General features: G+C 39.7%; 1 protein-coding gene across 5 annotated transcripts in view; it reads left to right on the forward strand.

Moving 5' to 3' along the window:
• MOB2 (MOB kinase activator 2) overlaps positions 1-26782 on the forward strand; it is a 108861-nt gene that overhangs the window by 52364 nt on the left and 29715 nt on the right. The window contains exon 2 of one of the 5 annotated variants that reach the window (XM_033515385.1): positions 25877-25966. The exons of 3 other annotated variants lie outside the window; for them this stretch is intronic. In XM_033515385.1, coding sequence (XP_033371276.1) covers positions 25877-25966 — 90 coding nt within the window. Of the gene's footprint in view, positions 1-2244; positions 2298-25876; positions 25967-26782 lie in introns of those variants that run through there. One more of the 5 variants, XM_015631228.3, reaches the window with a different exon arrangement.

A 26782-nucleotide genomic window follows, 5' to 3' on the forward strand; every position in this document is an offset into this window, starting at 1 on the left:
TTTTTTTTATTCTCTAAATTGTTAGCCAAATAAATCATCCTAGTTTACTTTGATAAGCTTCCAAGAATTTGTCTGTGCCTTACTCAGCACTGGTAGGTAGGCAGCTGCCTGCAGGGACCTGACTTAGGGCTGTTCCATGGCCACAGGGAATCTTGGCCAGCTCCTGAGGGACAGTGGGGCCTGACCATAGCAACTGGAATAATTATGCCCTGGTGCCAGGCAGTACACGGGTAGGATTTTTGTAAAGCTGAGAAGAACATGAGGTATCATTGTGTGCCAGAATGTATATGATAAAAACAGAGTGCTGCCACCACTGTGTTTGTAATGTACGTGTTGGACCTACTTGGAGTCCTGGCCACTCTGTCGTATTTTGAGGAGGAAATTTTAAAGCATGCTCTAGTCTGGTTTGACTTGAGCTAATTTGTGTCATGGTTACACAGCATGATTAATTTTTTTTTCTACCAGCTAGAACTGGGAGAAAATCATAAAAAGGTAGGGATGAGAGACATCTGTAGAGGTCACCTAGCTGGTTGCCAGCTCTGGAGCAACATCATCTCAAAGGCCTGCAACAATGTAGACTCTGTAATCTATTCCTGTACTTAAAACCCAAATAAAACACACACATACCAAGCAAAATAATCCTAACCTGGTGTGTTTCTTGCTTAATTCAAATGCCTTTGTGATGGACAGAGCAGGAAGAACATTTGATTTTTTCTCTTTACGTTCTTGGAAGGTGTTGTCTTGTTTTTCTTCCTCAGTTTTTGCATCTATAAGACAGATAATCTTCTTGATGCTCTCTGGGCTCCAGCTAATTCTACATCTGCCTTCAACTAGGGTGACATGGGTCAAGGGCAGTGCTTCAGATTAGGCACATAGATGCTGAGAATTTCTATCCTGCAGATGCAGCATGTTTGTACAGCTCAGTCTTAATGCCTTTTATCAACAGGAACACATTGATTTCTTCAGCCTGTAATTCAGTGTAACTCTTTTTCTCTCAACATTTGTGATCTATAGTCCCTATATAGATATTCTTGATTATACCTAACTGTATAATCTGAGGCATCTACAAAGAAATAATTCTCTTTTTTTAGGCTTGTTTTCTGTAACTGTTAAACTAACTAAAAATGCAGCTTGACAAGCATAAGGTCTTCAGACATTTGAGCCACTCAAGTAAGAATGTTTTACTTGGGCCAGAGCTCTATGGGATTGATTGCTTCTGGTGTTTTAGGTAGTGAATATTTAATCTTTATATTTGTCTAGTGTGCAGTTTTCCCATTATCCTAAAGCAGTTTCACATGGGCCACAAGTGATGGTCACTTCAACATCTGTTGATAAAAATATTTTTTGTGTGATTTATTACTTAAGTGGGTGCTGATCTGCTCACAGACAGTAAATGATCAACAACTACCTGAAGAGATTTTTGCATTGTGGGGTAGAATCACCAGACGTTAATCTGTGCAGCTGTTTGGTTCACAGCTACCAGGGAACGGCAGGGTGAACAGAAAGGGCAGGAAGACAGCCTCATCAGAGACAGTGCAATCCTGTGATTTATGCAGGGCAGCTTGCCCAGCACTGGACTGCTAGAGGATATTTTTCCCTGCAGCATTCGAGCGTGACTTTAGATCTGCCTGTTTTTAACCTGCTATAAGGAAAATAAGCCTTTTAACCACTAATCGTATGTCCCTTTCCACATGTGTAATTTCTAACTTGATACTGGGGGAGGGGAAAAAAAAAGCCAAAACAAAAACGGCCGAGTATTTGTTATCTAGGGCTTCTTGTTTAGTTGCCTTGTGCTCTGAGGGTAGTGCTTGAGTTATAGCTGCAGCAGGGCTGGTGAGCAGGAGCGAGTAGATCTGAAGCTGCTTTCAGGCTATTCAGAAGGGCAGCTCAATGATAAACTACAGCTTTCTACAAAATTTATTCTTGCACGTGCAGAGAGAGCTTTGGGTATTTTATAAAAAAGTCCTCTGAATTTTTGCTGCTTTTCCTTAGTGGGCTTCAAGATTTCGTGAGAGGTGCATTGGGGAGACTTTTACACCTCCAGACTCCTGTTTGGCTGCAGGCAGTTTCCTCTGGGCTTCCTGCGCAGTGGCTCTGCTGGTGGTTTCGCATTGTTCCCCACTGATGACTCAGAGAAACAGGAAAGAGATCCCCTGGTGAACAAAAAGCGCAACCACCAAACAGGTGCCTGTATTCTGGTGCTGCAGAGGACAAACCACCTCATTTTGGACTTTTTCCCTAAGATTCTTATCTGCAAGTATGAGACTCAGGAGGAATGGGTCATACACGCTGAACGGGTAAGAAAGAGCCTGCATCCTCTCTTGAAACTTCATCATTAAAACCACGTGAAAACAGAAGCCTTTATTTTCCTTTCTAGTGATGGTACATGAAATAATGGCCATGTCTTTTGTCTCAAAAATAATAGAGGATCACAACATAGGAAATGTGCAGTTTATTTTATGTTTTCTTCTGCGTCTTGTTAGGTTTTCTTTTATAGTGTGTGCATTTCATGAGGGCAGGTTAGAGTTGTCTGTATGTTAAAATGAGATGGATCTGCTCAGTAAAGCTGTGAAACATTAGGAACTCTGTGATTCCCAAAGACATGCCTGTGATAATTATTCTAAGTATTTTCCAGCTTTTGATACAAAAAAGAGCTAAAGTCATTAAATGTGACATTCCCCAACACAGAATACAAATTACTTTAAATTTTGCCAGTCTGAAAAAATTAAAGTTTTTACTACTTGAAACTACTACTCTGAGTTACTTTGCTAGCTTTGTGGTTTTAAAAATACTGATTTTATTTCTCTCTGATTGCTGTTACATCTTCTCAGTAACAGATAATATACCATAACTAGAAAAATGATAATGAACTAAATATCCCTTGTTCAAGGAATTTTATAAAAATTGAAAATAGAGAATTTTCAGGTGGATTTTTTTTTTAATAATTGCTTTTGATTTTTACTAAAGCAGTTTCTTTTGTGCCTTCATACAATGTAAGTTTTATTTCTGAGCACAGCTTAGCTGGTCTGAAGAGGACTTCCACTCGCAGTGGTAATTGTTTACCTGCAGCTGGCAGGTGACTTGACAAATGAGGAAAGGTGTTAGTCTTGGAGTGTCACTTTATTTAGCTGCCTTTACCCCTCTGTAATGAGTAAGTGCTGCAGCTGCCTTAGTGCTGCGCTCCTGAAAAGCCCAGATGTGTTTTGGATGTGCTTCAGAGTGCAGCTGTGCAGACTAACCCCACATTGCCTCGTGGCTTTAAACTCATGGTCCATGCTGCAGCTGAGTCGAAATCACTACACAGGAGAGGCAGATCCCAGCCCAGATGGATTGGGAATACTTTGGCAAGTGCTGTTCAGCTGGGCTGCACTGGTTTTTGCCTGCACTGGTTTGCCCAATGCTGCTTAGAAGGATCATTGCCAAGATATGTTTATATTTTATTTTTAAATATTCCAAAATTTGATTCGGATTAGGTTTTCTTAATGTCAAAGCAGATGGATGTTAACATCTTCCTGTCACATCCTTAACATTTTTTTGACTGTAATAAAAATGCCATTATCTGACTGCATACAAGATCAAACATGATTGAAAGTTACTATCTTACAGTGTTTGGTTTTAAGCTGTAGATGAATTTGTCCCTCAGTGGGCTTGCGTTTGTAGTAGAGAGAGGCTAAGAATATATTCTCATTAATTTGGCTTTTTTGCAGAGGTTTGTGACCTTTGAGATAATATCTTAGAGAGTCAATTAAGAAATTATTCTGAAAAGCAAAAGATAATGGATATTGCTTGTATTAAAGGAATTATTTTAGACTTTAGTTACAAGAACAATCTTTAATTATTTTGAGTTTTATTTAAAATGAATGCATAGAACTGAATAAGAAATGAATAGAACTTCAGGGAAAATCTATTGTGCAAGATCACCCTGTGCATCTCTTCTGCCTTGTTCTAACTTGTGAGGTGATGCATAATCATTTTAAGGAATTTCACTTATTGTGGCCCAGTGTGTACCTGGCATTACATTTTACAGCTAGCATTTAACTGGAAGTGTTGTATTACAGTGAGTAAAACCAGTGGCACCCAAATGCTTGCAGGAAAAAGAAGCTTCAGCTGTGAGTTTGTGGGAGACTTCTATATTATCTGATTCTAACATGCTGATCTGCTTTACTTTATTAAACAACAGATGCTGAGGAGTTGATTTATCTAATTAAAGAAATTCCTTTTATGTTTATCTCTTGCCTAGATGGTTTAATAATGCAAGGTAATGGAAAAAGAGCTTCAAGTATGTTTTCCTGTTTAGCCTAAACTTTTGCCATGTCAGCAGAAAAGCTTGTTTTGATCTTCAAGGGTTTTTGTTTGGGACAGCGTGTTCCACTTGTCAGGTGGAGAGTCACCCTGTTGTGCAGGTCACTTGAGGAGAGGGGAGCTCATTGGGGTGGAGTGTTGTAGGGCAGATAGTTACTGTGGGAGTGCTCTTTACAGTGAAGTGCATGAAAACTTTATTATTAAAAAAAAACAAACCAAAAAAACCCCAAACAAACAATAACCAACCCAAAAACCAACCAACCAAAAAACCCACAAACTAACCCAAAAAATCAACAAAAAGCAAAAAAAAAAAAAAAAAAAACAAACCCCAAAACAAACATTAAACAAAAGGGAGTTATAAACAAGGATATGTAGCAAAAGTCATTGTGATAATAAGTTTTTTTCATTGTGTAAGATTTGGTCAGGCTCTGATTGCAGTTGTAAACTCATAAAAGGGAGAGAGAGATTGCAAGGGGAGCAAAGATACTTGAAGATCTTTTCCAACCTAATACCAGCAAAAAGCTTCCCCTGCCTTGCTTTTCTGCTGTTCCATCACAACCCACTTGACACTAGTGTAAGGACTGTACAAACATAAATGGGAAACACAACTAAAACTCAGAGTTTCACTTAAAAACAGTGATTTATAGGTATTCTTTGAGCAAGTCTCACTGGACATGGGCATGTTTGCTCTTGCTTGTTGAAGTGGGTAATAGAGGGATCAGGTGCTGAGATTCAGCAGAGGACACTGAGTCAGAAGACCCACTTTATGTTGCTGAGACAAAGGTAGAAATTTTACCTGCCAGCATCTCTTTGACTGTGTTGTCAGCTTTGCCGTTGTGTGCTATCCTGCTCTATGCTGATTGTATTTCTTTGCATTGCAAAGTTTCTTTTTATAAATGATCTCTTGTGAAGGTCATCTTAGCTTGGGAGATATTCCTTTATTTGCTTGGTGCTGAAAAATGCACTGGCACTGTAATCATTGCAGCATCAATTTTTTTCTCTTTGCAATTGCTATTTCTTCTTTTGTCTTCTTTTGTCCCTTTACCAATTGGAATTAGTGATACTCAGTATAAGTCTTTGCAGGCTGTTAGGGTGTCAAGTAACAAATATTGTTTACTAGACATCTGTTTCCTCTTTTTCTCCTCTCTAATGATTTGAGTTTAAGGAAGGGTATAAATCTAAGCAAGCATTTCACAAGATATGACCTCAACACTGCTTGAACTTTGGTCATGTGATGTAAACTTCCTATATCTCTTAGATCACAATGTACAGGGCTGTGCATTCCTATAATCTTCATAGTGGTGCAGACCTTTTGGTGTCCCTGCACAATGGACATGCCCTGTGCAGGAAGGCTTTGCTGCAGTGGTAAGTAGATTGTCACAACATACAAGCCAACACCTCTGTTGGACAGCTGGCAGCCTGCTGACTTCCCTTCCAACAGCACTGGGAATGCTGACCAACAGTGTTCTAGTATTACCTAGACCATTATTATACTTACTGTAGTATTCCTACAAGGTAAAAATTGCTGGCTTTCAGAATCATCAGATTCACTGGGCTTTCTGATGACCCTGGCCAGAGAGCCACATGATGATTCTCTTCTGCTTGTCCTGGTAATTTTGACAAAGCCAAGTGGCCACATTTGGTCTGAAAGTTCATGTTCAGAAGCTTGCCAACTGTGTGAAGATGGCTGTTAAAACTGAGCAATAATCTCTGCAACTGCACAGTGGCCACCCCAGACCTCCGGTGATAGAACCGGAAGGCATGTGCAAGAGATTATTTGCTGAAACACGTGTGTAGCACAATTTAAAACAAAATTTTGATGTTAATTTAATAATTTTTATCTTCTCATCATTGCCCTACCTGACCCTACACTGCTGAATAACTGCTGTGTGGCGTGTTTTTCTGGGACGTTAAGTGCCAAAAGAACATAGCTAGATCATAGCATTAAGAAATCTAGTGGGGGTTAAAGCTTTGAAAATGCACTATTTGTAGTTTAGCACCTCAGTGCCTAAACAGCTGGGGAGCACTTGCTCAATTGTTTCAAAAAGTTTGTGTTTAACTTGTGACGTTGTTGCATCGGTGTTTCACCTGATAGTTCAAATACTTTGACATCTCCTCAGCGCTGCCCTGGGCCCTTGTCAAAAATGTTCTCTGAGTTCCACTCTGCATGGAAGGGATTTTTTGGTGGGTGTGGTGGTTTTTTGTTCGTTTAGGTTTTTTTTCCTTTTTTTCCTGTGTTCATCTTGGGTCTGTGTGTAAATGAAGGTGATTATATATTATCACAGTCAGACCTAACCACACTCTTGAAACAAATTCAAGTTGGATGGGGAAAAAATACTTTGGAATATCTTAATGATTAATGGATGCTCACTGACTGATAAAAAATATTGTTGGCCCCAAGATGTTTCCTCTTCTCCAAGTCACTGCTTTAAACTAATGATTTTTGATTTTTGAGCCAAGCACTGAAACTGAAAAAGAATTTGTTTTTCTTGTGTGCTTCCGTCTTGTACTGACGTAAAGCAAGCCAAGGAGAGAAAGTAAACTCTTATGTTTGTTTTGCCCAAAAAAGTAGAAATCGGAAAGAATATAGTAAGTCTGCTTCAGAAGGCCTTTTTATTAAGTCTCATTACAACTGCAGGAAAAATATCTTTGAAGATTGTGACAAACAGCTCATGAAAGCCCATTGAAATAGCTCGTCTGGCAGACTGAGGTAGTATGAACACCCAAATATCTTATCTGAGGAGAAGCAGCTGTTTGAACTGCTTTACAGTCCTCCCAAATTACCACATTTTCTGTGATGAAAAAAGGGGAAATCTAAGGGTAGCAGTACAGACTGTTATCCTTGGAAAGCACAGGACAAATTTATTAGATTAGGGCCAAAAATGTAGATTATCCACTCCAGGGTTTTTTTTTATTTGGAATCCATTTTTGGAGAGTAGTCTTTAGAATGCTTTATGATGTCAGAAAATGCAAGACAATGTACAAAATGCCAGCATGCCTGACTAGAGATATCTTAGTACTTTCTTGGTCAGCTGTAGCCCTCTCCTCATTTGTAACTTAGTTACAGGTTTACTCCTACTCTTTCTGAAGCTTACAGTGATCTTCATTCCCGTGCCTCAGTTACAATGTGAGACGGCTTCTCACATGTCATTAAAATGCCTTTATTTTGCTCCTTTTTGGAGGAGCGTTGCTGCTGTGCATGCAGGGATGGTGTTTCAGTAGTGTTTGGATATAGACAACTGCAGCAGTTCTGACTGCTGGGTGTGTACAGAGGGAGAGCAGCCCCTCAGGACAAGCAAAATGTGGCAAATACTCTCATGCTATAAACAGCAGAAGCTTCCTTTATAAAATATTTTGCTCAAGTCTCTCACTCCACTCCCCTGCACCCCATCTTTACCAGTACTGCACAGTGTCAGAGCCAAATGATGGGGACAGGATTCTGGTCTCACACCATTTCCCACACGTAGAAAGGGTTTCTGACTGTGTCTGGCCACTGCTGCCCCGCTGTGCTGTGAAGGCTCATTCCTGCAGGTTCTGGCTCCTGTCTTCTTCCCTATGCTCTGCCTGAGGGAGGCCCCATTGGTTTTACTGTTGGCTCTACTACAGGAACGGTATGGAGAAGTTATGGAGACATCAAAAGCTGAAGAAAGAGGGTGATGATGAATTTAAGTGTCCTGAAAGCAAACGGCAGGACTGACAGTAGTCTCCCTGTCACCCCGTGGTGCCAATACTTAAAATCTGTAGCAAGTCCACGACATTTTTACATTATTTATGCATCCTGGACACTCCTGCTACTGTCTATCTTGCACTATTTGCTAAGTTCAAAATACAGTGCAAAATACCAAACCACTTCTAGAATTGTAATTCTGGATCTTTGAGTAAACCTTCACCTTCAGGAATGGTGTTTGTTTTATAGAGGTTTGGGAGTATTTGTTGGTTTGGTTTTTTTTTTCCCTTTAACTATTTAAACTATTCAGGCTGAGAAGATTGTAGAAAGTTGGGGGTTGTTCAGTCTGGAGAAGAGAAGGTTGTGTGGAGAACTTACAGCAGCTTCCCAGTATATGAAGGGAGCCTACAGGGAAGCAGGAGAGGGATTCTTTATCAGGAACTGTAGTGACAGGACAAGGACTAAGGGGTTCAAACTGAAAGAGGGGAAATTCTCTACTGTGAGTGTGGTGAGGCACTGGAACAGATTATGGGAAGTTTGTGGATGTACCATAAATGCAAGTGTTCAAGGCCAGATTGGATGGGGCTCTCAGCAACCTGGTCTAGTGAAAGGTTCTCTGCCCACTGTAGTGGGGTTGGAACTGGATGACCTTTAAGGTCCCTTCCAACCCAAACCATTCTGTGATTCTATTGCCCTTTACATTCAGCCTAGCTGTGCACATAGGATTTGTCCTACAACACAAGATTTATGATCTCACATGTGTTTTCTTTGGGATTTTTTTGCATGCATGAGCATTCACAAGTATTAAGTATTCAGCATTTTTATATTCACTAACAATATATGTGTAAAGGCTTAAGCTTCAAGCCTTATATGGGGAAAGTATTATAAATGTAATGTTTCTAAATAAAAGATATCATTAGAACTTGCACTGTGAGTCATTGTTATATTAATAGTGTTATTTCCAAATATGGATTTGGAACTGGGCCTTTTCCGTGGTGAATGCTGCAGATGACTTACAGAAAATAAGTATTTACATTAAATATCAAATGTTTTTTGGGGGGGGAACCTCTTTGTCAGCCCATTATACAGATCACTGGGGCATATAGTGTAAAATAGTTTTACAATGTAATACTGAAACTATGCTAATTAATACTTAAGTATCATATTAGAAAAGTCTTTTTTTTTTTTAATATGAAAAAGTGATTAAGACTCAGGCTGTGGGACAGAAGTATTCTCATTTGAATACATACTCTTAAAACTGGCCTGATTAGTTTGTCTCCCAACTTTTGGAATTATTTAAATCAAAGAACAATCTATAGAAATAAATGTTCATTCTCATAGCTTATCTACATGCAGTTAGCAGCAACTCTTCATGGATATTTTATTAGTCTCTACCAGAAGCAAAGATTTAATTCAGAACTTCAGAATATGCTATTGCATGTCTTGTGTGTGTGTATTCTTTTCTCCCTCTATTTTTTCTTTCTTTTTTTTTTTAATTCCCCCATAGTATATGTACTTACTTAATGGGAACGTCTCACCTCTTGATATAAAACAACGTTGTGACACAAATTCAAAAGAACTGTTATCCTTTGTCTGATACAGAATCTCAGGTGGTAGGAAGTGCTCATTTTAGGATTTGAGTATTACAAAGATGTTCCATTAACGATCTGGGGCCAGAACAGGGAACAACAAAGCACTTCAGATGCCTAATTTTTAAATTTTTTTTTGGCACTTTCTCTGCTACCTCCTCTCTCCATACAAGTAAATTGCTTTCTGGAGTACGTGCTGTGGTCAGGGTTTATAATGAAAGTTGTATATATGCAGGGTAAGAAGTGCTCACTAAAACTAACCATATAATTTACCTGTTTTACACCAGAACTACTAACAGCCAAACTTATAGTTCATTAATAACAACTAGGGGCAGTAAATTAGCTATCAGCTTTTATACCAGTTACTGTGAATTGCAGATACAGAAGCTTGATATGCAATGGACAGTTTATTTGTGCTTCTTCCCCCTAATGTGCTCTGAGGACTAGAGGTTTTTAATGGGTTGTTGCTGTGAAAGGATACTGAATAATTGTATTAAATGTAGCCATTCAAAAAGCATTTTTCAGTGAATTCAGGCTTTCTATTAAAAGAGCATGGGAGCATGATTTCTTCCCATGCCCACTGTCAAATCATACTTATAATAATGATGATGTAAATTGAAGTTTATTTCCTTGGAGCTGTCTTGGGGGGACTCTTGAATATGGCCCTCCTTAAAGCTAAGGAAGAAAAAGCAACACCAAAACCTGTTAATCATTTTTTCTCCAATTCCCAGATATGTGTCTTGCCAACAATGCAGCATACACCATGACTTTGCTCAGTGCTGCCAGCTTAGCTAAAAGAAAATGGGAATTCTTTAGCTTCTCCTATGTGGGAGAGAACAACAGTGATGCCAAGGGGTGCTAGGGATTAGGAACCTGATGCACTGGGGCAAGAGGCTCCTGCTGAATGGGAGGGAGCTGCAGCAGCACTACTGCTGACTCTGTGCCTGTTGGGTTTATTGGCTTGGGTGCTTTATTTCACAGCAGTCATGCAGCTACATTATTCAAAGGTGTTGAACACATTATTTTTCAAGACAAGTGTTTGCCTTCCCAGTCAGTTTTAATTATGGGTGTATTCAAGATACAGTAACAAGGCATTTTCTTCAGGTCATTTAATCATTTTTTCATTATAATTTGATTTCAAAGAGCTTGCGAGAGGATTTTTGTAATGAGTGATGGCTCACAGAACACTGAAGAGGTATTATTACACTGACTACATATTTAAATATTTTTATGGGGTTAAGTGCTGAGTTTTGTAATATGCTCAAGACACTGCGTTTAGGATTACTAAAAAAAATCTTTTTTGGTAAGCTCTAAAAGGCTGTTTAGTCTGACCTTGACAAGCACAAGTTTAGGTACCTGTGTAGGAACTGAAAGAAACCAGGTTTTTTTCAGGTTCATTTAATTTTTTTACTAAAATAATTTTAATTTCTCAGTGGTTGGACTACAACTTTTGAAGAAAGAGAGGTAGATTTCCATGCAGATTAGCACTCTGAGCAATACTGAGCAATCTGGATTTTAGGTGCTTCCTGTGAAGGTGAATAACATCTCAAACTTAGTATGTGATGCAATCGAGTTATTTTAGGACTTTTTTCTTGGGTAATTCATAACAAGTGGTGTCAAACCAACATCCTGGTGGTTTTTTTCCAGTGGAGAACTTTCTTTCTGTTCATACTAATTCTTTTTCTGTTACTAATTTTTAATATGTGTTTCTGATGCACATGTGATCAACAAGATCCATCTTTTCAAACACACTGATGAATTAACAAGTGACCTTCCTAGAAAACCCACACACATTTCTGTCCTAATGATTATTTTCCCCTGCCCCAAGCTAAAGACAATATTACTACTGATTTATGGTTTCTGAAGTGGAGGTGTAGAACTTTCCTGTGCTCTGGGGAGCTGTATTCTCCACTTGAAACAGCATAGTTTATAAAACATGGATAAAAATGTCTAGCCACTTTATAAGGCTCATGAGAATGAATTAACTTGTACAGTTATTGGAAAAGACATACTTACATTCATTGCATTTATGTAAAGTAAATAAAGTCTGTGCAAGGGTCTCCCCACCTGAAAACTCAGTTAAAAATAACTGATTTTTATGTTTATGGGCAAGTGTGCATGAAATATAAATACATTTGAAAACAGCAGCACCGGGGTGAGTAAACATTGGTAAGCCCAGCCATCCTGTTGCTTAGCTTACAATAATTACTGGTCTGCATTTGTAGAACGAATCTTAATGTTGCCAAACTCCACCTTTTTCCTGCCCAGTCTGTATGTGGGAGATTCTTTATAAGAATCTGTTTCCTGTTTCCCAGACAAGGGAGGGGAAAAATGTGTTTTCTCCCTGTTCTGAAAAACAAAAGCCAGGCAGTGAGTGCGTGCCCACGGCAGCTGCCAGCCAAGCGAGAGCCCACGGACAGCTGCAGCCTCCCGAGAGACCCTTGGCTCAGCCCTGGTGAAACAGCCCGTTCTTCCATGCCCATCTCATCAGGGTTTACTTGCACAGTTGTAGCAGACAGCAACCGGCCAAGAGGTGACAGAAAGAGCTGGATATTTGGTTTTTAGTAGGCCACTTTGACCCAATCTTTGAAATGTAGAAAAATTGTCATTATTTCCCCCCTTTTCTTGCAGGCTCTTTTGCCAATCCCTTGTTTTCAGTTTTATGGATTAGTTTTTATCACAGGCTATTAAGCTTTGAAGAGGGAGTTTTACAAGGAACAGTGGCAGAGTAGGAATATGTGCTTAAGCCACATAAAAAGTAACTGTAGCCCTCTCCAACTGCAATCCTAATAAATTTGTAGCGATGGTAAAAATGCACAGGATAGCAACAGAATTATTCTTCTTTTGACTTGGAGGGGTATCTGTAGGTGTGGCAGTTGTTTCTCCAAAACCAAGTCAATTAATTTAGATTTTAACAGCTATACCAATTCTGTCCCATATTCTGTGCACAAGAGTAGCTTCAGCCTTTTCCCAGCTTAGATTTTGAACATTATTCCAATTTAAAATAGTACAAATTGAGGTGGCTGTGTTTTCAAGTCAAATCCACTGCTACAGTTTACAAAAATAAATTTTATTATTATGGAGGCAATTTCAACCAGCTTAGAGTTCACATCTCTTCTTGATGCTCTCCTTCTAAGTAAAAAAACCCACATAATTTTGCTCTCTGGTGGAGAACTGTGCAGTCAATAACCCAGTATGTGATCAATAGATAGAGTCACAATGGTCAGGTACAGGGCAAATAGTAGTGTGTCACTGTGTACTAGAAAAGTCCTATGAATAAGGTCTCCTAAAAATGATTCAAAAAAAGCAAGGGTTTGGGTTTTAAGGGAAAGTGGTTGTGGAATTATCAGTTCCTGTTTTTCTGTTTTGCTCTGGAAAGGAGTTATGTTGTGTGTAAGTTTGCTCTGGCCATCAGCACATATACTGACTCTAGGAGTTCTGAAGAACATTTGGTGGGAGGGAGAATGTCTCTTACTGTTTTGGAGAAATTTAGTGGACTGAATAAATAAGTTGAGCTTTTTATATTCTACATGTATTGAAAATCTGTATAGAGTAATAAGCTTCCAACTTTGCTACCATGGCACTTAATAAAAAGGGAATAAAAAGTATGCATTTCCAGTAATGTATGCACAGAATAGTTTATCAATAGTAAATCTCATAGTAAATCTGATATGTACTTATTCTGCTATATCATTCTGCTCTATAGCATGAATAAGTATGATAATGATGAGGCAGTTTGTGCTACAAACTATGTTGCAATACAGGTTAAATATTTTTATTGTCACGTTCTTGAAAACTAATTGTAATTTGTCTGCTCCCCTGTAAGTACATACTGGGATATGGCAATGCAATTTCAAAACAGACACCTCTCTGAGAATTAAAAAGATACTTACAAAATGTTTCAGACCATGCTTCATCTCATACATAGGAATGTAATTCCCTAGTTGTCCCAAATACATACTTCAAGCTTCCTACACATTTCAGGTTTCAGATAATGCTCAGACTTGATTTTCGTTGGTTTTTACTGCTTAGAATGATCTTTCAAAGGGTGGTCAGAAAACTGCAGGACTGTGAGGAGATGATTGGGTTTTGGTAATCTTCAACCGTGGTGAGCCACAACCACTATTTTCTAACAGTTCTCTGATACATGAGTGTGCACCTCTCTGTAAGTCCCAGTCTTCTGTTTCTCCAAGTGTTTTCCTATGTTCTTGAGCACTTCTGACTTGCTCCAACAGCAGTATTTAACACCATGTCCTGGCAGCCTGGGTCAGTGGGACAAGTAGCTACGTGTGATATTGCTCTTGTATGATTTTATCACTCTCATTTAGGGGAACTGATCCAGCCCCGTTGGGTTCTTTGCAAGAATGTCACTCAATTTCACCCCTAGGCCTGAAAGCATGAGAATGTGAATTGGGTTTTGTTTCCTCAATGTCCATTCAGCCTGTTTTTGAACAGCACTGCGACTTCTGGATTATTTAATATTTGTATGTGTACAGAGCAGATGTTTGTTGCCTTCATGGAAATGCAAGGCTGTTTGTGAAGGGTTACACAAGTAGAACAAATGCCAAGCTGCTGAGCTATTTCTCACTGCCAGTCTGTTTCTCTTAAGCAACAATCTGCTAATGGAAGTTGTGCAAAAGCACATGTCTACAGTAAGGAGGAAAATCTGGCTTCCTTTGTTGCATGGTGAGAGAGCACAGGCTTTCAGTTTTTGCTGGAAACTGATTGTCTGGAATTAGAAATAAGGCAGGAAATGAAGCACCGGAGAGGGTAAACTGCAGCTTTCACTTTTAGCAGAGGTGTAATATGACGAAGTTGGGAAATGTGTGCAAGTTCTGACTTGCATAAATCTTGGGTTTCTCATCAGTCAAGTACCTCAGTGGTCTTGAGTATATGGAATATGGAGTATGTTTATGGGGAGGGTGAGGGTGGGTCATGATTTCCAGCAAGTTCAGGTATGGTTGGCTATCTTTCCTGAGTTCTATATGTTAAAGTAGCATTTTTTTTAAGTGAAATGAAGGACAGCATTGAAGGAATCAGGGGTACAACTTACTTTGGGTTCCCTCACTGCTGCTCTCTGATTGTTCCTTGTAAGGGATGGGACAAGGCATTTTCCCTGAGTAGAAGAAAGGAAGAATAAGGAAAGCAGTGGAGACAGTGGGCAGTAAAGTGGAACTGAGTGGATTTCCACACTAATGGTCACATTAGCAGATGATAAGACACAACTCATTCAAGTTTTAGGCTGTACCATGTTCTCAGCTCCTTCTACACTATCCCTTGGGTCAGATAATTTGGCTCAAATCAGTAACTGCTCAAGGGTATTCAAGGATTACAGTGGAAACAGCACAATGATAATTTTATGTAGAAGGAGGATATAACATTTTTGATGTGCACTGTTTCTTACAACCTAATTTTGAATGACCATGCTGTAGCTTCCATTCCTGTGGTTGTGGGAGAGAAAGGGGGAAAAAAGGGATTACAAGAAAAACAACTTTTTTTTTGCTTCCTTGAGGTTTTTAATCAAAGGTAGCATAACCCATGTGGGATGAAATGATTCTAATTGTTACTAACCTGATTAAATATTTATAAAACAAGAGTTATATTTATAGCTCTTCTCTCTGGATAATGTAAATGAATTGATGATTTAATAGCTTTTTCTTTCCTTGATGAAATAATGAGAAGTAGCATTCTTTCTGTTCACTTAGGATGCAAGTATTCTCTGAACTTCTCAAAGTTAGAAACTCAAAACATTTCAAAACTGCAACAAGTTACTTAATTTTTGGGGGGAATGGAGATCCAGATGAAATTTTGTGTACTTGTTCATCCCTATTAATATTTTAGAAGAGCTCCAGATCTTTAGAGCAGTTACAGTTGCACTGTTTTGAGTAGGCACTTTGATACCTTCATTCAAATTAGAAAGGTGGAAAAGACCTGCAGTATTTAAGGACTGGGAAAAAAGTTTTATAATAATGAGGCATAAGGAGATTTTTTTGTTAATTACTCAGAAGGTCAAGAGGTAAATATAATATCTAACTAATGAAGTTTGAAGAAAGCTGTAACAGAGAGAGGATGGCAACCATAATTGGAAATACAGATGTTAAGGAGGTTTTAAATATTCAAAGGACGCGTGGCTTAACAATGGATGTGATCAGCCATTGAAACAAATTACTGAAAAATAACTGATTTTCTTCTTTGTCAAATACACAAACTGAAGCCTTTTTGGGAGGTGTGCTTTGAGCTAATGAAGCTTTGGGTTCACTACAGGGGTAACTGGATGGAAGGCAGACAAGAACTGAAGGCTGGTTCTGACCCCAGAACTGCTTTGGTTGCTGTGATGTGCTGGCATAAAATGTACCCGAGCATCCCTGGGTTTGGGAGCTCATTCTGCGGCCTGGACCTAATTACCCCTGCTTCCCCAAAGGCCCCTGGAAAGAACCTCTGGGCGTGGGGCAGCCACCCTGCCTGGGCTGCAGCAGGTAGGTGGCTGCATCATCCCCTGCACGTGCAGTACCTTTGATTTGTGCAATCCCAGTAAATCAGGCTTTTCAGGGAAGCACTGGGTAGGTTCTGTGGTGTAGGAGCCTGGCATGCCACTGGAGGAAACGCGTGAATCACTGGGTGGAAAAGTTGGGCTTTACCTGTGTAAGTCTTGTCACTGCTCCAAATGTCTTCTGGCGTTGTTGGTTGGGGTATGAAGAAGGTTTTTGAGAGTACACCTGCACTGGAACAAAGTCAAGTGTACTTATTGGCAAAATGTGTTAATTTTACCAGTATAGCTTGTTTTACTTGGACAGCTCAGAGGCATGGGTGAGAGGTGACTTTAAATGTGTGTGCAGAGCACAGGTTTCCTCAGAAGTGCTGTGTCTGCAGTAGCAGCTCTTTGCTAACTTGCTGTATTTGTGTAGGCAAATACCGTCTTCAATCAAAAAAATGTCCATTTTCATTGTGAATTAGGGATATGTATGCGGTAAAAACCATAGTGGGGACACAACTTTTGACTTTTATATACAAGGTTAAAACAGATAAACTCAACCCAAAGAAGGGGCATGCAATGCTGATTATACCTGAGAGATATTGTCTCTATAGGAAGTCTTGCACATTTTGTCTTGTCTTTTAAACTACTGTCCCCCAACAAGCCATTATTGGTGAAGACAAAGCAACAGCCATGTGAGGTGAAAGATCAGAGGAGCTGTGCATTACCTGCTTGTTGCTAACAGCTGAATCCATGCAACATCATTCCTTCTCCACCTGGCTGTTTAAAAGATAAAGTTTTATCTGAGGAGGCTTGTTTTCCAAAGGACTGTCTGAATCCTTGGACAGTGAAGCATAGTTACTGGTTCCTTCTCTTTGGTGTGGGAAGTAAATGTCTTCCTTTAACACTGGACCTTCTCTGCCCTGAACCTTCCCTTTTCCATCAGGCACAGAAAAAGGATCTGATGGGCTGTGGAGAGGCCTGGGGTTACAGGGCAGTGGGTGTCTGTCCCTGCCTGGATTGGCAGCAGGATGTGACTTCTCAGTGGTATTACTTCTGTCTGTTACATGTTTTGATGTGCATGCACCTTGTGGTGGATATGAATACTGACTTCAGCTAGGTGGATTTTCATCATTTTCTTTATGAATTTGTTCATAGGGGAAGGCAAAAAACAAGTTCCCTCATACAAGAATTGCCATACAAGCAGTATAGCTCTGGTTAGGTTCCAAATATGCAAGAATGAATATTTGCATATGCAAACAAAACAAAGTCTAATTTGTAGAATAAAATATTTTACTACATTCAGAAACAGTAGTAGCAATGTTTTGAATGTTGTATCATTAAACCAAGAATTATATTGTTTTATGATAAAATAATTATTTTCAAGATTTTCATTTAGTTGACCATTGGTTCTTTGTATAAAAATGGAAATTTTTATTGGGAAGAAAATAAGGAATTTGTTTTACCTTGTGGAGTTAGAATACCATGCCCTTTTTGTTTTAACACTAAACCTGTAGGGGACCATTTGAGAGCAGAATATATTCTGTATTTTAGCACCTTTTAGACCAAAAAATGAAACACTGAATTCTCACATATCATCAATCAGATATTTGAATATGGACTCAGCATACCAATGTTAGCTTTTGAGCTGCTAAATTCCTAGCTGTTGTCTCTTCTTTTAATGTGACCTGCTCAAGTGTGGTTACCCTGAACTCTCTGACTCTTTTTCAGAGTTATGTCTAGAATTAAAATTATATAAGGCTGAATCTGTTCAGAGGAATTTTGCATGGTTCATATTCCTGGTCAACATATGGAAGAGCTTGTAAAGCTTTGATGATGTTATCAATAATCTGCTATGTTTTAGTTTTGCTGCTTCTGGTTAGTATGTGCGATCCTGTTAATACATCCTATTTATGCTTTTGTCAGCTGTGCATACATTCATTTTAACAAAACATCAGGAGAATCTCCTTGATACTTTTCTTCTGTTCAATACACATTTAGAAGTTAATTCTTTTAATGAAGTTTTAAGGATTTTTTTAAAATCAGCATGCCAGTACAGAAAGTTTAGGCAACTGTAAAAACAAGGGAAGAATAACTGTGAAGAAAGCAGAAGGAGAAAGTTAAATACTGGTTTTACAAAATTAATAAAAATTAAACTACTGAAATGAAAAAATAGTTGTTGCTTTACTAAAGTAAAAACAATAAAAAGATTGATGGTGCTGCCTAAGTCTGGGTGTGTACATGTTTATGTAATGTGGGAAAAATTTTCTAACATACTAAGAATAGTGGTTAAATGTTTGCCCTCTTGGTAGTATTCTAGTCATGATGCAATTCTCAGCAAAATGCACTATAATTATACAGGGAAGTTGCTATTTGCATAGTAGAACACAGTGTATTTTCCCCAGTTTCAAACAATTTTTAGAGCAGAATGTTGAAAGGGAAAGGTTCACTTACTGTGTGTTGGAGCACATTTCCTTGATACACATAATGTTCCTTCCAAGTGTAGAAGTAGCTCAAGATGCAGGATGAATACATCTTCTAGTGTTCACTTTTACCTCCCCAATGAGAAGCCTAGAAAAATGTGAAAATGCTTTAGGTACTATGTTATCACTGAATTTAGGTAAAAAATTTTTATATATATATATATATATAATGAATATCTATATATATGTCTATATCCCTTACCTGCCTGTGCATCCTTGCAGTAACACTGCAGCTTCCATGTATCTTCCAATTCATGAAGCAATTTTCATCAAGCATTTGCAGATGTCTTTGCCATGTTCACAGTAATGGGATTTCTCAGTAGCTAAGTAGGAATTACGATGTTTGACATAATTATCCATTGATCCTTGTAGTCTCAGTACATATTGATATTGACAAAATCCTGAAAGCAAATAGTTTAGGAAAAGTGTGCAAAGCAAGAAATGCAAAGTGTAGATTATAGTAATTTCTTTGGTTTTAGCTGTGGAACTGGGCAAGGGACATATTTGGCAAAGTTCATACAGAATAGTCTTGGTAGACACAGTAGTATCCTTTCCTCAGTTTCTGTCCAATACCTTAAGTGTGACTTTTCTTTTGTCTGAGAGCAGGCAAGGCTAATTTTCTTACTGCATTACTGAAACATGACAAATGGCAATCTTGTCTAACCAGAAAAGCAAAGCTCTTCTGTCAGCCAGTGCTTTTGTTTCCTAGTAAATAAGCATCCATTCAAGAGTTGTAATGGACTATGGGGAAAAAAAGGTGTAAATGTAGCCATAGAACAAATTCTAGGCAAACTGAAGATTTTAAGCAAGACAGCATTAGAAAAGCCTCTAATACAGCAGTGTATAGCAGTTTGTAAGGCAATTCTTTTATAAGTAGACCCTTTCATGACCTCTGTATGCTTCCAGGAGGTTTTTTTTTCCAGCTTTCAAATATTCTGAGCCTAAAATAAAAACTTGTGATGGTTTGAGATAATTCAAGTATTACTTCTGTTTTGTATTATCTTTGGATAAAGAAGTGATATTTTCCATGAATTTTCCTCTTTTGGATGTTTCTTTGGGGTTTTTTTTACTAATGCCAAAATTTCCCTGTGTGGCTTAGCTTGCTTTTAAAGAAATGTTAGTTAGAAACAATGAACATGAAACACCCCAACAATCCTGTGTACACAAGCTTTTTTTATTCTACCAGCTCCTCATTAAACTAGGCCAGTGTGCTTCCAGAATATATTAGTGCAGAGCCTGAAAAAACATGTATGCTTGCCTTAACCTTATATTGTATTCTTCTGCCACTCTTTGTCCAAATCTGCCCAGAATTTGTAGGAGAGGATTGGTCTCAAGACCATATGATCATGTTGGGTTTTGTGAAACGCTGGAAGTTCTATGCCATCAAAGTATTCAAATCAAATGGGTAAATGAATAGCTCTGAAGCTGTTTTTTTTCTTCAGAAAATCAGAGCATGGAAACTGGCTGTGAAAACTATTTGTGTAAGAAGTTTTAAGAAAACACCAAGCAGGCTACTCATGCTGTGCAGTCCTGTGTGGCCGTAGCTGCATAAGTATATATGTCCTTCTTTTGCAGGCACAGCCAAGACTCTGCTGTGAGGGTGTTGTGGGCTCTTGTGTACAAGATTTTTGCTATAGCCAAGTGTCAGGAATTGTCCTATACAACTTCAAGGTTTTTCCCAGTAAATTTTCAACTCTCTCATTTAACATGCTGAATAAGAATTGTTATCACATGCCTTGAAATACTCAGCAGCATGTGAGGTTTGAGGATTCCTCAAAGGCAGGATCTCCACGTTTTTACTTCCCCGAGTGTTTTGGAACGCAGCAGTGTAATGTGAGCTGTGCCCAAGCCTTGGGAGGTGTGTGTGTGTTTGGGTGTTTGGGTGTGTGTGTGTCTGGGTGTGTGTGTGTGTGTGTGAATCCCAGTGTCCATCTCCAGCTCTCTCTTTCGCACGCACGCTGACCAGACAGGTTTTACTGCCCAGCTGGGAAGGGCCCCTCCTCTGGGCTGAGCTGCCCCAGTGCAAGCACTGCTTGTACTCATGCATTTGCTGAACGCCTGCTGGAAAGTTCTTCACCCGGATAATAAATTCAAACTATTTCAGGTTGTAGGTTAGGAACTTTATGACATTGTTTCCATGGCTAAATCTGTGCTGGCCTCCTGTTGCTCTGATCTGTGCTGGGCCTGAGCAGTATTAAGAAATCAAATTAGCTTGGATGAAGCACCTCTGTATTGAGTGTGGAATGCAAATGTGCACTGGTCTGGGTGTGAACCAAGTTAATTTTGTGACGTCTGGATTTTGTGGCCCTGATCTTCAGAAGTCGTAGCTAAGGAGTTATTCTGTAAATGCCAGGAATTACAACAAATACTTTCTCATTACATAATGTAAGTTCTTTGTAATGCAGGCATGCCTGGGGAAAAATCTCATAGAATAAATTTCATGTTGATTTCATTAATTGTTTTTTTCCTTGTGCTGTCATCTAAATGTGACATTACCAGATAAAATAATTTACTGTACTGAAATGAAGCCATTCTTAAGTCCAAAAAAGAGGGAAACTTTAATTCCTTTGGTGTCTCTCCATCTGTCTGGGAAAATGCTGCAAGTTCACTCCCAGCATCTCCCCTTTTTCCTTCTGTGCCTTTCCCACCCAAGCACAGATAGTCCTGACCAATAACAGTGCTGCCACAGATACCCTCCTTTCCTGTGCTGATTACACCTTTGACTCCTTAGCCTAGAGTTTTGAGCCAATATGCAATTAGGATTTTATTTTCTATGTCATATTTACCCAAGTCTGTAGAAACAGTAGTTGTGTTGTAAAATTTACAGGGAGAGTTCTGTATATATGTAGCAAGTAGTTCTGAATATGTTAAACAATCCCTGGGGAGAACTTCTTAGCCAAGTTTTAGAAGTTTTACCTCTTTATATGAAGCTTGAGGTCCAGTGTATTTGGGGGAGGAAAAGAAAAGGAGTCTTTCATTTTAGCTTTTCTGTATCAAATGCATATTGCATTAATGCTTCCCTGGAGTGCAGCCTAGCTAAACTTTAAAATTAGGGCAAGAAAAAAAAAAAAAGGCAAAATGTGAGATTAAATTGTCACTAGTTTTATCTCTGGGAAGGAGCTAACAGCAGCTGCAATGGTAGAAATTCAGCATCTCAATCCTTATAATGTACCATAAGCACCCGTGCAGCCCATCAGCACGTACTCTGCTTAATAAGGCTTCTTCCTTTGACTTGGTGAGATGCATGTGTTGAAAGACATCTTTGGGCAGTCAAAATGATAAATGGATTAGCTTCACAGGCACACCTTCAGTTATTTGTGTTTCCTTCTCACTTTTTTCCCCACAGAAAGGAAAAAAAGGGATTTCACCCTTGCTGAGAGAGATGTTACACATCACTCCAGCCCCAGTGTTACCTGGAGCTATCACTAAGCTTCTGCTAAGCACACTTTGTCTCTATGGAAAAGAGACAAAGTTTATGAGGATGATGGATTTGAGCTCTTTATTTGCAAATATTTTCCAGTTTGTTGTTCCTGTATATAGTAGTGCCAAGTATATTGTTTTGCAAATTGGAATGAGGGAAACCCTCTGCCTCCTGAGGCTGTGCCATAGTGGTGTTTTGCTCCACTCTGGAATGAACTCTGTTGGAAAGGTTCTGTAGAGGGACTGCTTCATCCTCACTGAAACAGGGTGCTATAGGATGGTGTACAAAAACTTAGTACATAAAGCAAAGAACCTTTACAGCTGAAAGTGCGGGGAAGCTTTAAGCAGAATGAAGTAAGATTAGAACTTGCATAGGATTCAGAATAACAATAAGAGAAATTATTTTTATAAATAGTGGTACATTTTCAGGATTTCTACAAACTGATGTCTGAATCTGATGTTTCGCTCCAGCTCCATGGCAATTCTTTGACTCAGAATGTATTTGCCACATACTTGCCTGAACAGCTGCAGAGGAAACAAATGTCCTTTCAGTGTGTGTTTTCAGAGGGCTTCTGTCATTTTAGGTGGGCTGACTCAGGAGGACTGGCTGAAATGCAGGTGATAAAAATGAATTCTGTTTTCTATTTCAAATTACCTCTTCATGTAGAGTCTGATTGTGATTATCCCATCCTTTATTAATAGTGCTCAGGTATTAGTTCAGTGCTGGTACAGTTGAGTATCTCTTGATAAAAGCAGCTTTTATTGCTGCTTCCTTCAACACATTCATGTTCTTCATTTCTCATCCATACACACTTGTTGAACTTGACATTTGGGATTTTAGAACAATAGATGCACCTACACACTTGTCAGAAATACGATACCTTTAAGATCACGATTTCTGTTTGATACTTAGAGCAGCACTCTTTCCTTTTCCTTTGCTCTTTTTTTTTTTTTTTTTTAGTAAGTAAAGTGGTATTTGATGAACACTTGGTTCTTCTCATTTTGTGCATCCTTTCCAAAAACCCTTAATATAATTTTTTTTGAGTTCCCAGTGGAGCTTTACTGATTTTTTTGAGCTAATTTGCTTTTCTTGCTGCAAATGATTTTCTCATGTTATGGATGAAGTGAGAATTGTGTACCATTTTTTTGCTCTCTGCCCGTTGTAGAAAAAAACACCCCACAGTATTGATGAAGCCAAAGATGATTGCAGGATAGACACTGACTTGTCATTGTTTTCAGAGTTTTCAGTAAAGCAGCAAATGTAGGCACCTTGTCACTTAAAAATGTGCTGCTTTTAAGCTCAGTCTTTGTGCACAAACTTTTTGCACTGTGTGTGGCCACTTTGATAAGGCTTGCATCACAACACTCTGTGTGGCCAGGAAGACCTATTGCTCCTGCTATTGAATCAAGAGTGGAGCTGAACGCATACCTTTAAAATAAATTTCCCCCTTCTCTCTGACCATTCCAGACTGCTTTTTGAGACTGAGACAACTTGTTTTCAGGCTGTCTTCTGTCCCAAATCCATGCCTGTAGTGTTGATACTGAGCAGAGCTGCTTGTGCCATCTGCTGCTGTGTGAGAATGACAAAATGGAGAGCAAATGTAATCTCAGTATAAATACATCTTAGAGGCAAGCTAAAGGATAAAATGTTCTCATTGCTGATTTTCAATGGTTCCAGACACCTGGGAGTACCCTTCGAGGTAACTGGAAAGCGTACTTGGCTAGGCGGTATCAGGGCACACTAAAGACAAACAAAAGGGCTCATGAGCTTGCAAAATTGAAATGTTATATGTCAGGCAGGGACACACAATAAACTTAAGCTTAATTTAAAACAGGACTTTATAGTCTGACGTTACAAGGCTTCATTTCTATGCATATAAATGCTGAATTGTAACTTTTTTCTTTTTTTTTCTGCCTTGACGTTGTTTGTTTGTCTGGGTTGAATACAACTTGCTTTCTTTGCCAACCTCCAAGTACCAGTATACATCCCTGTGGTGGCTGCTTTACATGTACTTTTTATGGAACGGTAAAAGGGGCAAATAAGTATATAATGGTTAAGTGCTGCTTATAACAGCATTATAAATACAAAGCATTATTCATAACATTTATAAATATCATTCCTTAGCTTGGTAGTTGGGATCACTGTAGAAAGCTTTCCATCAGTGTGCTGCTAGCACATGTAGTCATGTGTAAGTGAGGAGAAATGGGGCTCCCTTCTTCCCAGCGCCCCCCTCTTCCCTGCTGTGCCCTTCCTCTGTGCCTTTGGTGATGTCACTGTTTTGCTGATGTGTCTGTAGATCCAATGCGAGTGGTGAAGCTGTTTGTAGGTCCATTCACAGGTATTTCTGTTAACCTTTAGTGATGATTTCAATACACAACACTGCCTGTCTGGTGGGGAAGGCACATGCTAGAAGCAGTTCACCGGTGCCGAAGCACAATTGGGCTAAGATCAGATGCAACAGTTGTTATATGCAGAGGATGTTGAGGAAGCAAGTGAAAAAGAGGCTTCTGATGAATGTAAATAGGCAGGATTTCAGATGGCTGTAGACACACCCTTAAGGAAGTGTAGATATGCATCCTTCAGAATATGCATAGGTGGAGATCAGAGCAGCAGCTGTGTTCAAATAAACACTCCTTGTAGATGGAGTACTCTTCTTTCTATATGAAGCAGCTCAAAAATAAACCCATTTGTGTCTGCACCGTGTGTTCTAAATCTTGTCAAAGCTGTAAGAATCTGTATTGCACATGTGGTTTAAATTATTTATGTTGGTGACATAAATAAAGTGTGTGTGCCTAAGCTGTGCTTCCTATAATGACGTGATTTTTATTATCTTGAAGCATTTAAAATTGACTTAGAGATGCTGGATTTTCCCACAACTTGCATAAAATCTGTGTTACAGGTAAACTGTAGCATGTAGTTGATCCAAACAGAGGATACTGCTTGAATAGAGGAAAAGTGGTAGGTGGGGAAAGGCTGGAAGGAGTGCTGTGGAGACCTATGGCTGAGGAAAGGAAAATGCTGGGTTGATGTGGAAGCTAGCAGAAGAGAGACCATTTATTTGCATCAAAGTAAAAAGTGACCAGGTTTGAAAGTTGTTTCAATCAATATTTTGGTTTTACCAGAAGAGGATCAGTTCCTAACCTGCATAAAACCACTGTAGGTCCGTGTCTGAAGAGCGACTGTTTTGCATTCAGAGTCATGGAGAGGCTAACTTTCCTAATACAACTGTAATACCACAGAGCTGTATTTATTTTGGTTTTACCCCTGGATTCTTTCTTTAATTTACTTTGGATAGACAGACTTTTATTAAAACTTAAGCTGCTTTATATCACAGGTTTGTTGTTTTTAAGGGGGTTCTTTAACAAGCTAAATTCTCTCTGTGCAGATTGCACTGGTGGACAAAGCGAGGGCAGCTGCCTTTTTGGCAGGTGCCCTTCTTCCATTTGCCAGGACTCTTGCTTTGCAATGTTACTGTCACAAGTTGCTCATACTTGGGGAAAGGGTTGACAGAGCATTAGATTTTTCACAGGTTGGAGTATCTCTGGTATGAAGCACCAGGATTCACTGTGGAAAACTGAGCTGTGTTCAGCTGCAGGCTTCCTGTGTGCTATCAGTGAAGTCATTACAACTCCATCTTAAGTGGATTGCTTGTACAGTGGGAATCAAAATACCTCCTGCTTCACAAGGGTGAGGAGGCCTAACTTGGACATGCAACTAAAAGTGCGTAGCTGACAAACACCCCTGCCTGGGTAGATGCTTTGGGACTGAGCAACAGCACATTTTTCTTTCAGGTCGCATCGTGGGGCTGTGGTTTCTTGGGGTTGTGCAAACAGCAGCCACATTCCCGCCTGCTTTGACCAGGTGATGCCAGGTTGGTGGCAGCAGCAGCAATGTCACTGTGCTAAGCTGAATTCAACAAGCCCGTTTGTCTTCTGTTCACAGGGGAAGATGCCTGTTCAGTACACAAACTGGAACAACTTGCCTGTACCCTGAATGGAGAATTGCCCCTTCTGATTGCAGCTGGTCTTGCAGGTGTACATAAAGTGGCAAACCTACTGTTTTTGCTGAGATGTCATGGGCCAGGCTTTGGTGTGTCAGAATAAGTAACATCCTCAAGACTTTCTGTTCCAGGTCACATTATGCCACACCTGCCACATTTTTTGTGGTGATCGGGCTCTAAATGCTACAACTGCAACATGTGGGCAGAGATGCCTGTCCAAAAGGGGTGTAGACTGGTTTTTACCTGGCATGGCTAAGGAATTGGACGCGTAGTGCCTTTCTAAGGTCTGTTAGGAAAACACATATCCAAGTGATTTATCCAGGCAAAACTGAATGGTGGGTCACAATGGACCTTGTGTTTGGGGAGACTGCTTAACCCAAGTGCCTGCTCCTAACTCTGGTCATAATGGCAAGTCATCTCTTGCTGTTTATAGCCTTATTCTTCTTCACCCTTCCTCTGTTTAAATGTCCCTGATAAAGTCTGGATGTCATTGCTGGGCTGCCATGTGATATGTAAGCCTGCCTGTAGCTCTGGTAGCCCATGCCCTTGCTTGTCACACAGAGCACCGAGAGCAGTGCAAAGCCTTGCTCATAAAAGGCGTCATTATTCCCGTTTCTCACCGGGAGTCCAGCCCTGGCCCCATTACGGACGGGGCCCGTAGTGCAGACAGCAAAGCACGACGTTTGCCCCGTGTCCTGCTCCGTCAGGCACCGTCCTACTTTGCCTTGCTTATTGTCCGGCTGCCTAGAAAAGGGGCAGAGGATGGTACTGTCGGTGCTGGCAGCCGCGCTCCGCCGTGCCGGCACCGCCCGGGGTTGCGGAACGCGGCCGGGCCGCGCTGCCCGTGC

Source organism: Parus major, chromosome 5 (genome assembly GCF_001522545.3).
Source record: "Parus major isolate Abel chromosome 5, Parus_major1.1, whole genome shotgun sequence".
Taxonomy (NCBI): domain Eukaryota; kingdom Metazoa; phylum Chordata; class Aves; order Passeriformes; family Paridae; genus Parus; species Parus major.